Source organism: Oxyura jamaicensis, chromosome 10 (genome assembly GCF_011077185.1).
Source record: "Oxyura jamaicensis isolate SHBP4307 breed ruddy duck chromosome 10, BPBGC_Ojam_1.0, whole genome shotgun sequence".
Taxonomy (NCBI): domain Eukaryota; kingdom Metazoa; phylum Chordata; class Aves; order Anseriformes; family Anatidae; genus Oxyura; species Oxyura jamaicensis.
Genome location: NC_048902.1, coordinates 4,499,920 through 4,515,415, shown reverse-complemented (window position 1 = coordinate 4,515,415; position 15,496 = coordinate 4,499,920). Strand labels below are relative to the sequence as shown.

Genomic DNA, 15,496 nt, shown 5'->3' with positions numbered 1-15,496 from the left:
AAAATGTTCAACATCACAGGGAAATGCTGTTATAGCATTTTTATGTAGTAAATTATTGTGGCAGGAATGCAAGTGATGTCTTCAAAGAGAGATGACAGGGTTCGTGGAAGAACTAGGAGCTGAACACAGAGGTTCCTCTTCCTCTCTCTCAGTGTGATCAGAGCATACAGCTCCAGCACCAGCCCCTTGTCAGCAGTCCTCTATGCTCTTTTGTGCAATAGAAATTTTCCACAGCTGACCAGAGCATGCCAGCCGTGTTTCAGCGTCAGTGCACATGCTAAAACTGCAGTACTTCTGAGGCACACGCCAGAGCCACAGACACAGAGGCATCTGACCAGGCCACAGCCACGAGGAACAGTCCACTGCAAAAGGATGTAGTTAAAGCCAGCTTCAGAGGACCAGTTCGCAAACTGCCATCACTCATCTCAGATGGTCCTCTCCAGCTAAGCTGGTTTTCCTCCAACTTTTGAAATGTAGGCAAATTAAGCAAGAACTCCCCAGATTTCTGTAATAATAAACATAAACCAATATTCTAGATGTCTGTAGATGTCTCTAGATGTCTCAAGGTCTCTGTTCAATCCAGGATACAGCACCGACACATCACCATGACAATTATAAAATACCCTGGAGAAGGGTGAAATACGAAATACATTGCTTATCGTGCTGAATGTCTCTGCAGTTCTTGGCACAGTGGTCCACAAGGTATTACAAAGACACCTTAATCGCCCAGGGAGAGAGGATGAATCAGCATTGCATAAATCTAGGTATTCCTCACCATACACCTTGTCAGGGACAGGTTTTAGAATCAGAATAGAATCACAGCATCATTTGGGTTGGAAGAAATCTGCAAGATCATCAAGTCCAACCATCAACCTGACCTACTGAGTCCCATCACGAAACCATGTCCCTTAGTGCCATGTCTTGCTGTTAGTGCCCTTATTTTTTTGTTGTTCAGGTTTATGTTGCAAGAAGGTCGTGGTTACACATTACTGTTGAGTAGACACAGAATTGACATCACTCCTCTTATATTAAGAGACAAAATGGATGACTTACTGGTAAGCCCCCCCACTCAGTGATTTCTCTTCATCCACTACCTCACTGTGTTTTCAAGAAGTCTGTAGGAACTTAGATTCTACACGTCCTCTCCTCATTATCAAGGTTACTTCAACTTAACCACCAGATTCAGAAATGAAAGGGGAGAGTAGCTTAGGCAAGGAAGGGAGAAATGCAGATGCACTTCTGGAAACAGTCTTATTTTACAGGGTCTTCATTTTAAAATTTCCCTGAGAATCCATGTGGTCGTCACTTCTCTTCAGTGTCTATACAGAGTCACTAAAAAAAGATGGTGATCAATGAGCTTGGCTGAGAGGAATATGTTGATTAAATCACCTGTGTGTCTCTTTCTTCACAAATGCAACAAGCATCATGACTGGAATGTCAGAACACCTACACGGTCCTTCAGGCTGCTGTCTGCGGCAACACAAAAGAGCAAACTCTCTCCTATGAAATGAACATTTCTGCTGGTAAGGTCAGAGATGGAGCAAAGTCTCCAAATTCCATAAAACCTGTGCTTATCTGAATTTCTTGAGCTCAGTGACTGTTTCAGTCAAACTTAGCAGTGCTCATTACTTTCATCATCTTCATTCTTGCCTTTTGGTGGTGGGGTGTGAAAGGCCTGCTTCTTCTCAGATAGTCAACTGACACAACTGCGTAGCTATTGAGAGTAATTATGGGGCTACCAACAACAGAAATCTCTTAATACTCACAGCTGAACACAGAGAACAATAAAAGTCCCACGGGGTAGTGCTGTATAAACATGACCATGGGTCCACCCACTTTGCACGTGGTTATTGATCATCGTGTATGTAACACAGGGATATGCTTACAGGCCATGCAAATACAGCTTCACATCACTGCTAGAGGATTTTGGAGGGACAAACTGGATAGATTTCATATTCTTATGTTGCTGCCAATAAAATCTTTTATGCCATGCTGTTAGCACTTCCCAGTATAGCTGGTGTTGAAGCCAGAGTTAACAACCTTTCCTCTTTACAAATCAAATTCTGGTTTCAGTGAACAGCCATGCACATGCGATCATAAATGAAGGTTAAATCTGAATTTAACTGTACGTTAGACTTCTAGTTATTCTTGGAAAACAATCTATTTTAATGTTAAATAACTTAAAAATTCAAAATAAATCAGTTGACACTGAAAATGTTTGAGTGTTTGAAATGAATTTTAAATTTTATTTTTCTGTGTAAGTGCTTGTACATATATGCTGTGTGCTGCCTGCTGCCAACCCATTGTGATACTTCCCCCCACACCTTTTTTTTTTACCTTGTTGTAACTCAGAGATATATTTAGCTTGGGAACAGTTGGATTGCTCTGTAGTCTATTCAGTCAAGCATGGTGAGGAGTTTACAGAAACTGAAGAATTCAAATCTGTATCATCTAAATTTGAAGTAATTAACATTTAAATGTTTCTATGTTAATATACTCTTCATAGATAGAAAATTGCTTGCAATCCTTTGGCAATGCTTTGTTCAACTGTTGTCAGCACTATTAGTTTGCAAATTACTGAAAACTTTTTATAGTGCTTTTCTGAGAGAAAAGCAATCACTGTATCTGCACAGGTCGGAGAATACAGACATAAATGAAACAGAATACCACGTACTCCATTGTTCAAGAGTCATACCCATCGGGACTAACATTTAAAACTGTTAAACCAACTCTGGTGCTTTGCTCCAGTCCCCAAGCTCCTCTGGTAGCACAGGTGCTCCCAAGGACAGCCCTGGAGGTTAGGTTCATTGCTTTGGCAGCAGTTACTGGCTTCCCTTGTCATCAGCCCTGAAATTGCTGCAGCACTTCTCCTGCCAACTTGTGGACCCACACGGGTCACGTTACAGGAGTAGGGCAGAGGCGTGCTGGTTAGACAGGGGTTGCTTTTCCCCATAGAATTGATCCAGCCCACAGCATCTTCCCACAGCACTTCCAGGAGCCTTCCTGGGCAAGAAATGGGTCCAGCAGGGGCAGCCACCTGCCCTGGACTCTTCCCTCAGTGCGTGTTCACGGTGCAGTCAGAGGCAAATCAAATCCAGGAAGAATCAAGTCAGCTGCCATCATTCCATGCACAGTAAAACAGGCTTTGCTGAGGAGCACCGGATTTATAGAGCATGTAATCAGTCCATGTGTGCATAAAAACTACAGCATGATGTATCGTCTAGTATTTGAATGTGACAGAAATATTGTCATTTTAACTGTAAATAGTCTTTATAAAAAGAGGAACTCTTAAAATTACAAGGTGTGTATTCATTTCAGTCGCTAAACTTCTCTGAACTTAAATCCTTGTATAAGGACAAGCGCTAGTTAGAAAGACAGGACTCTCAGAAACTATGTAAACTATGTCTTGTGCTGTAGTTTGGTTTTGTTATCTGATTACTGAGGACTAGTAATCATTTCTAGATGATGTGAATTTGAAAACTCCATTGTTCTAGTAAGCTTTGCGTTCTTCCTGTGCTCTACAGCAATCCAGCACATCAGAATCTACTTTCTAGGACTTTAATCATACTTTTCATAGTATGGAGAAAAACCTTCATCACAAGGCACATACCATTAGGTATCTGCTCACATCTTGTGTTAATGGAGTATCCATACCAGTGTGTTTAGAAAACAAAGTACTAGGCTTTTATGATTAGGGCTGATTATATCTCAAGGGATGAGAGGAATGTTAAAAGAAACTGCTTTGCTTTTCTTGTGTTTTAGGAATACATTCTTCACTCAGAGGGTGGTGAGGCACTGGCACAAATTGCCCAGGGAAGCTGTGGTTGCCCCATCCCTGGGGGTGTTCAAGGCCGGGCTGGATGGGACTTTGGGCAGCCTGGTCCGGTGGGAGGTGTCCCTGCCCATGGCAGGGGTTTGGAACCAGATGATCCTTACGGTCCTTTCCAATCCAAACCATCCTATGATTCTATGATATTAAAAACAAGCAAGGAAAGCCAAAACCTGATCTGGATTACAATTCCCAGGTGGTTTAAACGGGAGACCTCTCCTGTGAAACCAGAACAAAAGTCCTGAAGTTCTCATACAATGAACATCTACTCTTTCCTGAACTAACATTGTCTGAGAAGACTAGATACTGATAAAAGATACAAAGATAGAAGATACTGATGAAAAAAATAGTCCAAAAGGCCAGAAAATATTCAATAAAAGAATTTAAAAGTACAGGAAAAATTGATAAATACCACAAAAATAAATCTGCAATTTCTCCTAGTAAATCTGAATCTCAACAGAAGGGTTGGAGATGTGTTGGCTGCTTGTTTAAATACGTCAATTACCAGAATATTTTAGGCTGTTATTGGAGAAGATCTGTTCTTCATATTTTGAGGGGAAGCAGAAAACTTTTACATTATAATTCAGTAATTTCCACAGGTATTAAACTAATTAAAAATATTGAAAATCATATCCCAGCTGTTCTGCTTTTCTGAATTCTAAGGAATAAATCATGGTAGAAAAGCAAATGGCTGCAAGATGAAAATGAAAATATTTTCTCCTTTCAGCATGGAGGGAAGCAGCCAAGTTAAAGAAAAATAAAGCTTGGAGAGACTTTTTCTAATGTATCGAAATGAATGCAAAAAATTAAAAGAATAATGCAGATTTGATGAGCTTCTGCCACAACCATTGTTTACAAAGCGGCTGCTGAGGTTTGATAAACAGCTTAAAAACTTCTTTAGCACCATTTTTCAATGAGCCTGTTGATCGGGTTGTTTTATTTGTCTTTCCAGATTTAAATTTCTCGGTTTTTCCTTTTTTTTTTTTTTTTTTTTTTTTTTTTTTGAGGGGGTGTTTGTTTTCTAGTCTGTTTCTTTATAAAATCTTTTCTGCTTCTCTGAATGACAGCATAATTTTCTTTCTCAAATTTCAAATATTTCACATTACTGTCTTGCCCAGTGGGTCCAGAGTATTTGATTGCAAATACTGAGCCTGCAGATTCTTATGCAGTGGCTTTTCTAAGCACCGTATGTAAGTCATTGAAGTCAGCTGTATACTTATGCTCTGTAAAATGAGACAAGAATGAAAGCCCTTGAATATATAATTCTAAATCATACAAGTAACCAAGGGCAATATAGGATGAGCAAACTTTGACTGAGTTCAGATAAACATAAAAAAGTTTTCATGCTTTCATTTTTTCTTTGGTCTGCACAAGTGAATTGAACAGCCTAAAGGAACAGGATTTCTCTTGAGATTCCGCTATTGCTCACTAGGTAAAAAAAAATGTTCAGCACTTTTCTTTCTCCCAGCTAGAAATTTAAAAAAGAACCAGGAGAAACAGGAAAATAAGTGAAAGTTTATGTACTAAAAGATGTAATTAGCTAGGAAATGTCTGGAGAAGCTATGGAAGATTACAATCTAAATGATATTGTGCAACATAAGTAACAATGTGAGTATTCATAGAGATTAATAACTAAATTCAATTTCCTTTAATAAATGACTTGATGCTGATTTTTCTGCTAGTAAAAAGAAAAAAAATAATAGTTATCAGAGTTGAGCAAAATGGACACATTTATATCCACCAAGATGCTTGTCACTGTAAGTCTTGCTATAGAACTCACAAGCTAAGATCGTATTTCGCCAGCACTTTCCCAGGTTGAGAAACAAAGCTCAGAAAAAAAAAAATAAATTTAAAAAAAAATCATTCAAGGCAAGTTAAGCCTCCACTGGTTATTTGCACTGCATCCAAATATTTCTTAAAACATAGTACTCAAAATTTAACATAATTTAGGCTGTGCAAAAAACATGCATCAAATTGGGTCAAACCAGTTCCTTTACTCTACTGTTACAAAAAAATGTTAAATTCTACTTTTGCCCTCGATATTCTCCAAGCCCCTCACTAATTTATGTCATCTGCTAATTTAATGAAAAATTCTCATATTCCACCTATGCTATTCTATTCATGAAAATAATTGAGGTCAAGATAGGTTCCTGGGGAATCTCACCGTGTAACTAAATCTCACTGTTTTGACAGGGAATCATTGAGAACTACTCCATGATTTTATAACCCATTCTGCAATGTGGGTTTACCAAGGCCTTACACTCTACGTATTTTTCTCTTAGAATGTTATTCAGAAAGGCTTTATTACAGTCAAAATACATACTTTGCAGCAAATAGTCAAGAAATCTGATGTACTTCACTAGAAGTATCTTTATGCTATGTACCCAATCTTGTTGAAGAAGGAAGGGCACCTTATTTTTCTGCAAAGTTTTTAGTGTTGTTTTCAAGATGGAACATGGGAAGTTCTGATCTGGTGTTAGGAAAAGAATCTTACCCTGATGGCAGTTACAGACTGGAAACAGGTTACCCCGGGGAGCTTGTGGACTCCGTGTCCTTGGAAGTGTTCGGTACTTTGACTGGACACAGTCCTGAGTAAGGGGATCTATTTAGACATATTGGAGCACGGGGTTGGACTAGATGACCTCTGGAGGTCCCTTCCAAACTAAAATATGTGTTGGATTTTTCTGCTTGTCTAGATAGCAGTAAACTTGGAATTTGAACTGTCGCTGTATATCTCAGTGCATTCCAGATCTTCACTTCTGTGTCTCTAAGCAGTAATTTGCAGTGTAAATGTGTGATCATTTTGCGTTAATTTCTAAGGTTTCGTATTCTGACTTTTGGGGATGGAATTCTCTCAGATGTGTTTCTCTTAACTGCACTAACAGCAAATATGAATATGTCTTGTAAAAATGTCAGGCTAGGCACAAAATTAATACCTTCACTTCACTATATTTGTTTTTCTATGCCATTCCCTGTTCTGCATGAGATTTAGCAGAGCAGGAAGAGCACTGCTTCTGCTTCTGTTCCTAGTGCTGAATATTCTTCTCTGATATTATCATTGGGATGGATATTACAGGAGGAAATAAGAATGTTAAGTGCTTGCCTTTACACAGTGCTTAAGAAAGTGGTGGCTGTAATTGTATCCAGTGTGGAAATCATACAGTATATCAGCACATTTCAAGAATCTGTTTCACAAAAATGTATCTGTTGGAAGTTTTCCGTAAGCATAAGCTAGGTTCATACTCTGCAGCAGCACCAAAATATTAGATAGGCAGACGCCAAGGACTTTTTGTGGAGATAATGGGGTTTCCATCAGGTGAGACGCAGAGAAAATAAGTAGTTTCTCTACATCTTGTCCTGAATTATTTTTTTTTTGACACTGTGCTGAAGCTGTGACCATGAGCAACTCTGGCCATCCACTAATCCCTTCTCCTTTACTGCCACTAAGGTATGCAGATACTCTTAGTGTTCATCTGTTAGGATTTTCCTTCTGTACTTATTCTTAAATTTTGTTTAGTTTCCTTAAGTCAGATGTCTCCAAATGTTTTCTAACTCAGATCCAGAGAGGTTTATTATGCCTATTTGTTCAATATACATTGCTTTCCTGCAAGGAGTTTTGAAACAAGACTTAATTGAATCACACAGGAAAGTTATTTTTCATTTATTTTATCGAATTGCTTGGCATTTCTCATTTTAAGAAAATTGAAGCAAATAATTACAAAAAAGAAAAAAAAAATGTCTTATTCATCTCAAATGTCCTTGAAGAGCACTTCTGGCTAGTTGGCTGTTTCTACTTTGTTTTCACTGATTTATGATTTAATTGTAAGATTGTTTGCAAGGCTTAAGAGCAGCAGTTTTTCTAGAAGGAATTCAGAAATAAATTGAACTAAAATGTACCTAGGATCTTTCTATTGAGAGTGCTTCTTAACTAGACACAGAAGCTTTTTCAAAGTCCACCCCTTTCAAACATGCTTCTTCCCATTTTGTCCTTCTCTCCTCTTGCACCTGAAGTTCACCATTCTTCTAAACTCCTTTGCTATCTCTCAGGTCTACCATGTGTTCCCACCACTTTTCTAAGCACTTCCCAAATTCCTAGCTCTCCTCTTCATTAATGTGTTCCAAAATTGCATTTTTCATATGCTGACCCTGTTTTCCCTCCCCACTTGGAAACACTTTGCATAATTCATGCTGTCAGTTTGCATTCTCACTAAACAGTTCATTAGCTGTTTTCTACTACTGGACTAAACTAAGGTGGGGCAATTTGGACTTACAGGTCCCTCATTAGGTAGTCCTGATGTTAGCATGCATATTATTATAAAATAATAATAAAAAGAAAAATGTATCTGCAAGCATAAGATCGAAATATTTGCTAGTTCTTAGAAGGAAAAGGATTAACTAAAAATGGAAAGTAAGAAATGTCCACTTTGTTGGGAAAGGGTTTCATACACTGTCTCCCTTCTGCTATCGGCAAAGTCAGAGTGGAATGGAAGAGACTTCAGGTAAGGGAGTCAGCAGCTGGAGTTCTGCCGGGGACTTGACGGATCTGCTCTGGATGGGTCTAGGTCTCAGTATACCTTGTATTAGCTGAGAAGCCATTAAAGTGAATATATAAACTGCAGGAATAGCATGATGGTGACATGTTTTGTTTCTAGCTTGTTACACCAGTAATTGCTATTGCAAGTAGCTGTCATTCCCACCAGCATTTGCTTCTTGTTGACAATGAAGAAAACTCATTTGTTTTATAGTGTGAAGCTCAATTTACTTCATGGTTGGTTTCTTTCTTTGCCTGTCAATCCCAGATCTCTGAGAAATAAATGCAGTCAGTTTATAGCAAGCAGAATGAGCTGTAACTAAACTGTTGATACAAAAACTGTGGCTTCTTACTGATAATGAAGGGGATTTTTTGGAAGGCACATAGGATCAGAAACTCCCTTTTGAATCATATTAGCCATGACTGCCAGTTATCGACTATACCCAGATTGGCTAGCAATCTGTGGATATTTGCAGTTTAATCCTTCAGTTCTACTTTTTATTACTATTATTATTAAATTTGACAACTCCAGAAGTTTTTAACTCTGAAGTTGACTGACTGCTGGCCTTCAGCTGTCTGCCCAGAAGCCACCTGTCCGTACAGTAGGCAAGGTCATGCTTAGAGCTGCGTCAGGAGTGTGGGGAAGAGAAAGCCCCACTCTTAGCTGATGCAGAATGCAAGGGAAACCTTTATAGTAAAGATTCAACTGAAGTTTGAAAACAGTCTCATGGATGTTCAGCTTATTCCATTCAGGACGCTTTCAGTGATGATGTAAAGAAGTCTATGTTAAGAAGTATGTTCATGGTTGGGACGGGGTTTTAATCGAAACCTGGTCCCAGATTAATTTGAGGCACTGTGTGTTATGATACCTGCAGAAGTACGATTAAAATATGTTCTGTTCAACTGCTCAGTTTGAACAGGTCTTCAGACTGGCTAAGCTTTCCGGGACATACTGGCCTAGTACTGCCACGGATAAAAATCTAACTAAAAGCAGGCAGGTCAGAAGGTATGGCCACAGCTGGGACTCCAGCCAGCAGGAGCCGCTGCAGAAGCTGCTACAGGGGCTGTTGTTGCATTGGAAAGTGCAGCTAGACTGACACTGCAGCCCACAGACCAGGTGGGGCCCAGAAGACCTAGTGGTTATTTCTGCCCTGTCCTCCACATTCCTGCTGTACGTGGCAAGAGACCCAGGAAGGTTTGAGCCAGCAGGAATAGCTGCAGCAGTAGCCCAAACAGGGGCTGTCAAGCATTCAGACCTTTGAAGCGCTGTCCGTGCTGCCCTTCTTTCTCCTCACTTCAGTTTTCCTCTCTTACTCCACTCCATCCAGGCCTTGTCCTCACAATTCCCCCTGCCCTTCAAGTCCCTCTTTGTTTGCTTTTACCATGATACACCCTAAAGGAATCCAATTCGAAGATGAAGTGTGAAATTAATATATCCCTTGTTAGCATGGTACCAGTTACTGCTTTTGTGTTGTCCCTCACTTTTGTGCTCTTTCTGTTGTCTCTGATACTCCAAAGGCATTCTTGCTTACTTGTGTCCTCAGAGTGAGTCTTGGTGTAAGGAGTCACCTCCTGCTTGCATCTGCAGAGTGTGCAGTGTGAGGAAATCCCTTCTTTTAAAATTCCTTAAGCTTGCCCGTAGTAAGTACCATTAATAACAAAAGTGTGCCCACCTATGGGGAAAGGGATGTTCGTGTCTTCTGTGGTATGAGCCCCGGGACGGGCTGTTCTCTCACATCAGAGTTTGGTCTGATGTCTGGCTGTGCTCTGCTGGCTCCCAGGTGTCCGTGCACAGCCCCAGTCTGCATGAGGCAGCCTGCCAGCACCTTTACAAACTGTGGCACTCTGCATAACATACATTCTTCCCTTCCCTTCCAGCAGGCCCACGCCGTGCAGCCTCTGTTTGGCTGTCTGGTATTGCATATTGCAAGCTCATCTGCCACAGGCAGGATGTGTGGTGTGTTTGGCCTGCTGGCTTCAGTGGCACTGACACTGAAACAAGTCACTGATTACAACTGTCCGTTCTCACTTCAGCAAATAGGAAATATCACAGTGGAAATACATATCCTAGTTTTCACCCTAGGTCTAATAAACCTAAAACTTGCAAAAATGTGCATAGAAGCTATGAGCATTTAAAGCTGCAGAGTTCTCTGTGTGCGCTGACCTTTAGATACTAAAGGAATGGTGTCTGGATTTTGGCAGTTGTCAGCTTCCAAGGGAACAGAAGGCAAGCCACTTGTCATGAATAATCCCATCTTTTTCTTTTCTGATTTTGTTGTGCCTCACACTTCAAGGTTCTGATGGAAAGATGATGGCGTTTGAAGGTTAACTACTAGCTTTAATTAACTTCTTTATTAGCAGCCATAGCTAGTTGAGTTCAGTAAAAATAAATACTGTAAATCTGTTTGTGTGTAGAGTTTGATCTTTGTGCAGCTGTGACAGAATGAAGCTTAAATTACTCATATTTGAACCCAGAAGATCCTACAGAGCATTTTATAAGCCTAGAAAGCACTGCACAAGAATAGCCATTGCTATACCGCCCAACTGTGGTTGCAAACAGAGCAGCTAAAAAGTAAGCAGAGAATTTAAGAGTCTTGTCTAAATAAGATAAGAAAGAACCTTGATTTTGGCCAGAACACCCCTTTCCTCCCTCCACTCCCAAATAAGAAGCTCAAGTGACCACCACTAAGCAAGACCTTTGTTGTTGCATATTCCCCGACAGACTACACTTCTTGTTGGACTTGAGTACAATTAAGGATTCAAAAGGCAAAATATAAAGTTTGAGCATCATTTTAAATACTCCATACAGTGGGGAATATTGACAAGAGCTCTAGGAAAGAGACAAACTTTACCATTATATTTGCTTTTTTTAAAAAAAAGGCAGTCAAAATTTGGCATTTTCTCTTCAATTATTTGTGCGTTCCAAGGTCTTGCAGTCTTCCTTTGCTATCATGTAACTGTTCTGGGAAGGGAAAATCCATCCTTTTAAAGAAATAGTTTCCTATGAGGTTACAGACTCACCACATCCATGATCTGCATGAGGCTGAGAGTGAAATACACAGTGAGAGGCTGGGAATCGTTCGCGACCGGTCGTTCCAGAGGGTTGTAATTTTTCAGCAGCTCCTTATAAAGCTTCCTTTGGAACTCTCCTTGCAGGGACTCTTTGGGCACAGGAATAAATAGAGAAATGATTGGGATTCTACATCGGAAAGTAAAACTGCAGTGCTATATTCTTCTCATTATATCAGATATTATGTAGCTGTTATCCTACCTGCTGCATAAGAAATGCCACTGGGATTCCTATAGTTCATCAGCTACTGTAGCAAAGTCGTACCACAAATGTATTATCATCCTTTCCTTTCATCCCATCCTATAAGGGGGATTCACTCTTGCCTGGCCAGGAGTGGCAAACTCTAGTGGGTAGTGATGCTTCGTCAACACATGCACGCCGTGGTCCAGCGGCGAGAGGTGGTGAGGAGGAAATGCACCACCTCTGTTGTGGCACCTGCCCGGGTACAGCTATAACTGGGAGAGCAGAGCACGGGTACGGGAGGGCATCAACGAGACAACGGGAGAAAAATGGCTACAGGTTAGGAGCAACCCATGCTCTCAGAGCGCTACAGATCAGAACTCTTTGGGGCAAGTGCTCCCCGCTTTGTTCACGCAGCTGTCCACAAAGCGTGGGTACCAGGTCCCTGGCAGGGATGGTAGGCGTTACATCCATGCACCTGATAACGTTCAGGGACTTCTGTCCTTTTTACACATCGAATCCGGGGAGGATCTTTATTCTGCCATTTTCTATGGAGCGAGAGGGAGCAGCTCCGCACGGATGGAGCACGGATGGACCAGGCACAGCGGCACTTTCAGACGGAGAGGAAATCTGGGTCAGGGCAGAACAGGTCCCCGCACGTGAGCCGCCTCCGTCCCCGTTCCAGTCACACTTTGCTCTCCCCTCTCGTTTCCTACTCCCCAACTCCCCCCTCTAGAGCAGCACCGCTCTGCCCGCAAGCGGCTGCGGCTCAAGTGCCCTGAGGGGCTTCTCCCCGCTCCCCACCGCCCCGGGCACCCCCCAGGCCCCGGCCGGCACCTCGCCGTGCCGCCCAGGGCTGCGGAGGGCAGCGGCACCCCCAGGCAGCGGCACCCCCCTCCCCGGCCGCCCGTGCGGGGCTCACTCACCGCGCACCAGCCCCGCCGCCGCCAGCAGCCACAGCACCAGCTCCCGGAGGCCCATTGCGGCGAGGGAGGGAAGGCGACAGCGATAGCAGCAGCAGCAGCAACAGCAGCAGCAGCAGCGCGCTTCTCCCGCCGCCGACCCCCGGGAGCCGCCGAGGACCTCTGGCGGCTCGGCCCCTTCCTGCGCCCCGCGGCGGCTGGGGCTGAGCCCCGCTTCCCTCAGCCCGGCGCGGCCCCGGCCCGGGGGCGGCTGCTGCAGCCGGGGGGATGCGGCGCGGAGCGGCTCCGCCGGTAAAGAGGCGAGAGCGGGGAGCCCCCCTCCCTGCCGGGCAGCCGAGCCCCGCCCGCTGGCACCTCCCGCCCCGGCGAGCCGAAACGGCAACCGGCGTCGGCAAGCCCCCCTCCTCCCGGCACCTGCCCCTCGCCGCCGCCGCCGGCTGTTCTGCCACGAGCACGAAGCAGCCTGAAGGGCACCCGGGGACCCGGGCGGGACAGCCCTGCCTGGGGGTGCCAAGGTGGGAGCCAGCGCAGGGCCCTGGCGGGTACTTGGCTTCGGGCACGTTTTGGGGAGGCTGGAGATGGCACGGTGCTGTAGGTGCACGTGTGCTTGTTCAGTCCCCAGCGGAGGTGTGAGGCCAGCGGCGCTGGTGTGGGACGTTTCGTTTGGATACGGGAAAACCAGCAGTGGTTGAGGTGCGTGGTGTTGAGTGCTTGGCAAACGCATGCCTGAGTGAAAGGATGCCAGAGCGCCCGCCTGTTATAATGCACCGCAGTTAGAAGGCAGGCCTAGAAAATTCAGTGCATTTTGTTCATCGTCAGGTTCCCATTTGCAACTTTAAGCATGTTTCTGACACTGCGTAAGGGTTATGTCTTTCAGTCCAAATCCCTGCCCTTCAGTTGCTGCATTAAATGAGTATCTAGGCAGCTGCATTTAAGGGAGGATGGTATTGTAGGATCACCCCATTTGCAATAGGTAACTAAATGTAAATGCTTGTTCTTCACATCACCCAGCAAACAGCAGGTCATTACTCCGTGTTAATTTTCAGCTTTAAAAATCCAGGTAGTGTGTTTTGTGTAAAGCACTGACCTAACTTACATAGCTACTGTTTAAATGTTTTTAGACATTGAGCGCAGGACCAGATGAAACAGGGCAACGTGAGTAGCCCAGAACATCCCTGCATCAGGTGTTCAGCCAGTTAAATACAGCAGGACTGAGCCGTTCCTCTTTCAGATGAACCAACTTGCTGGACAGCTCTGCCAAGGGTTAGTGGAAACCAGCATGGGGCAATGGTAACTCTCCTGAAGCCAGGATGTAACTGATGTAGGAGATACAGTGATTACATTCTCAAGGATTTTGACATAGTCCATCTCGGTTAAGTTTTATTATTTCCCTTTTTTGTTTTGGGGTGTTTTTATTCCATGATATCTTGACCCTTTTGGAACAGCTAGCAGACAGGAGTGAGTTACTAGGATCTCGGTGTTATTCACAGAGGAACCAACTGTTATTAACCATTTGTAATTAAACCCTCACGTGGCAGTGCTCTGAATACCCAGGTTTTGCCTCTTCACGTTTTGGAAGGAAACTCCTTTTCTCTTCCTCCTGCTGTCCACTGCTGCTTGGGCACAGGTCCCTCAGGCATTTCGAGGTGGACAGTCAACAGCAGCAACTGTTCAAACAGGAAATTTGGAGAGGAAATTTACAGTTCAAGGCTGACCTCTACTGTTGGCTCATTTTGCTCTGCACATTGCTTTGTTGACAACTGCCTCACCCCCGCTGGTGAAGGCAGCACTGTGGAAGCTTGCACAGCCCAAGGTCCTCAGCGACCTGTCAGGGGACTCAGCCGTTCCCTTCAGGCCACGCCAGCCTGTATCTCCTGACTTGTTAGCACCAGACCCTTCCATCTCCTTCTTGCATCCCCATTCCTTCTAGGCCACACAGCCCCAAACCTTCGCCTCCTTTTCCATCTCTCCATGTAGCAGGAGCACAAGGCAGGATTGCTGGGCAGGGCTGGAGGAGGAGGTGGTGTTACTGTCTTGGCAGCAGCCTGCCCGGGAGAGAGGTACGGTGGTTAGGCAGCAGCCCTTCAGGAGTCTGCATACCTTACAGCAGTTGGGAAAGCAGAGCAGAAGTACTCTGAGAGGTATTGCTGAGGCTACCTCTTTCCTCCTCCAAGCGATGGCTGAAAAGAGAGGCAGTTCGCAATGCCTGAATGGTCTCTGGAATGGTTTCAGGAAAGCTGAGAAGTTTCTGAATGAGCTGTATGTCTTTGGTCTTTGTCATATAGGACTAGCTCTGGAAACCTGCCTCCCCAGAGGCGAAGAGGATGGAAGATGCCTCTCAGCACTGCAGCTGCTGGCTGGGTGCCCATCAGCAGGAGGTGGAGTGGTGGCAGGGAGGGAGAACACCGGGTGTCCCTCTGCCAGGGCTTGCAGCTGCTGCAGCTGGAAGTACTCGTGTGCTCACCTAGGGGGCACTGGGACCGCTCCTGTTCTCCTGGCACCTGATCTTCGCATCTCCCCCTGCGCACTGGTACTTGTATTCAGAATGATGTCTGCTGAATTATTACTCGTTTGATAATAAATCTGTTAGACTTTAGTAGGTTTGCTTGTAAAAAACAAAGTTTACTCTGTTTTTGAGAACAGATCAATAAAAATATAATTGCTAATTAGAAGAGATTAAAAAGGTAAACTCTTCAGGGGATGGTGCTGAAACCCGAAATTCCAGTAATAGAAGGACTGAATGAATAATTCATAACTATTTCTTTGATAAATCTTGATTTATTTTTCTGTTTGTGGAGGTCTTATTTGTTTTTCATGTTAGCAAATTAAATTTTGTAGGCACTTTGGAAATTGCATGCTGTAGATATTCTATAATAGTAATCTGCAGCCAAACTCCTTGATTAAACTGTGTTCTTTAAGTGCTAGCAGGCAGCTCAGTCAGATGCATTCCTGCTAAAAGATTT

General features: G+C 43.6%; 1 protein-coding gene across 1 annotated transcript in view; it reads right to left on the bottom strand.

Moving 5' to 3' along the window:
• Positions 1-12,854, bottom strand: part of CHRFAM7A (CHRNA7 (exons 5-10) and FAM7A (exons A-E) fusion) — a 42,391-nt gene extending 29,537 nt beyond the window's left edge. The window contains exons 1-2 of the mRNA XM_035335756.1: positions 12,537-12,854; positions 11,382-11,521 (exon numbers count right to left, since the gene is read on the bottom strand). Of these exons, the coding sequence (XP_035191647.1) occupies positions 11,382-11,521; positions 12,537-12,591 (195 nt within the window). The 5' untranslated portion in view covers positions 12,592-12,854. The remainder of the gene's footprint in view (positions 1-11,381; positions 11,522-12,536) is intronic.
• Positions 12,855-15,496: the final 2,642 nt, after the last annotated feature.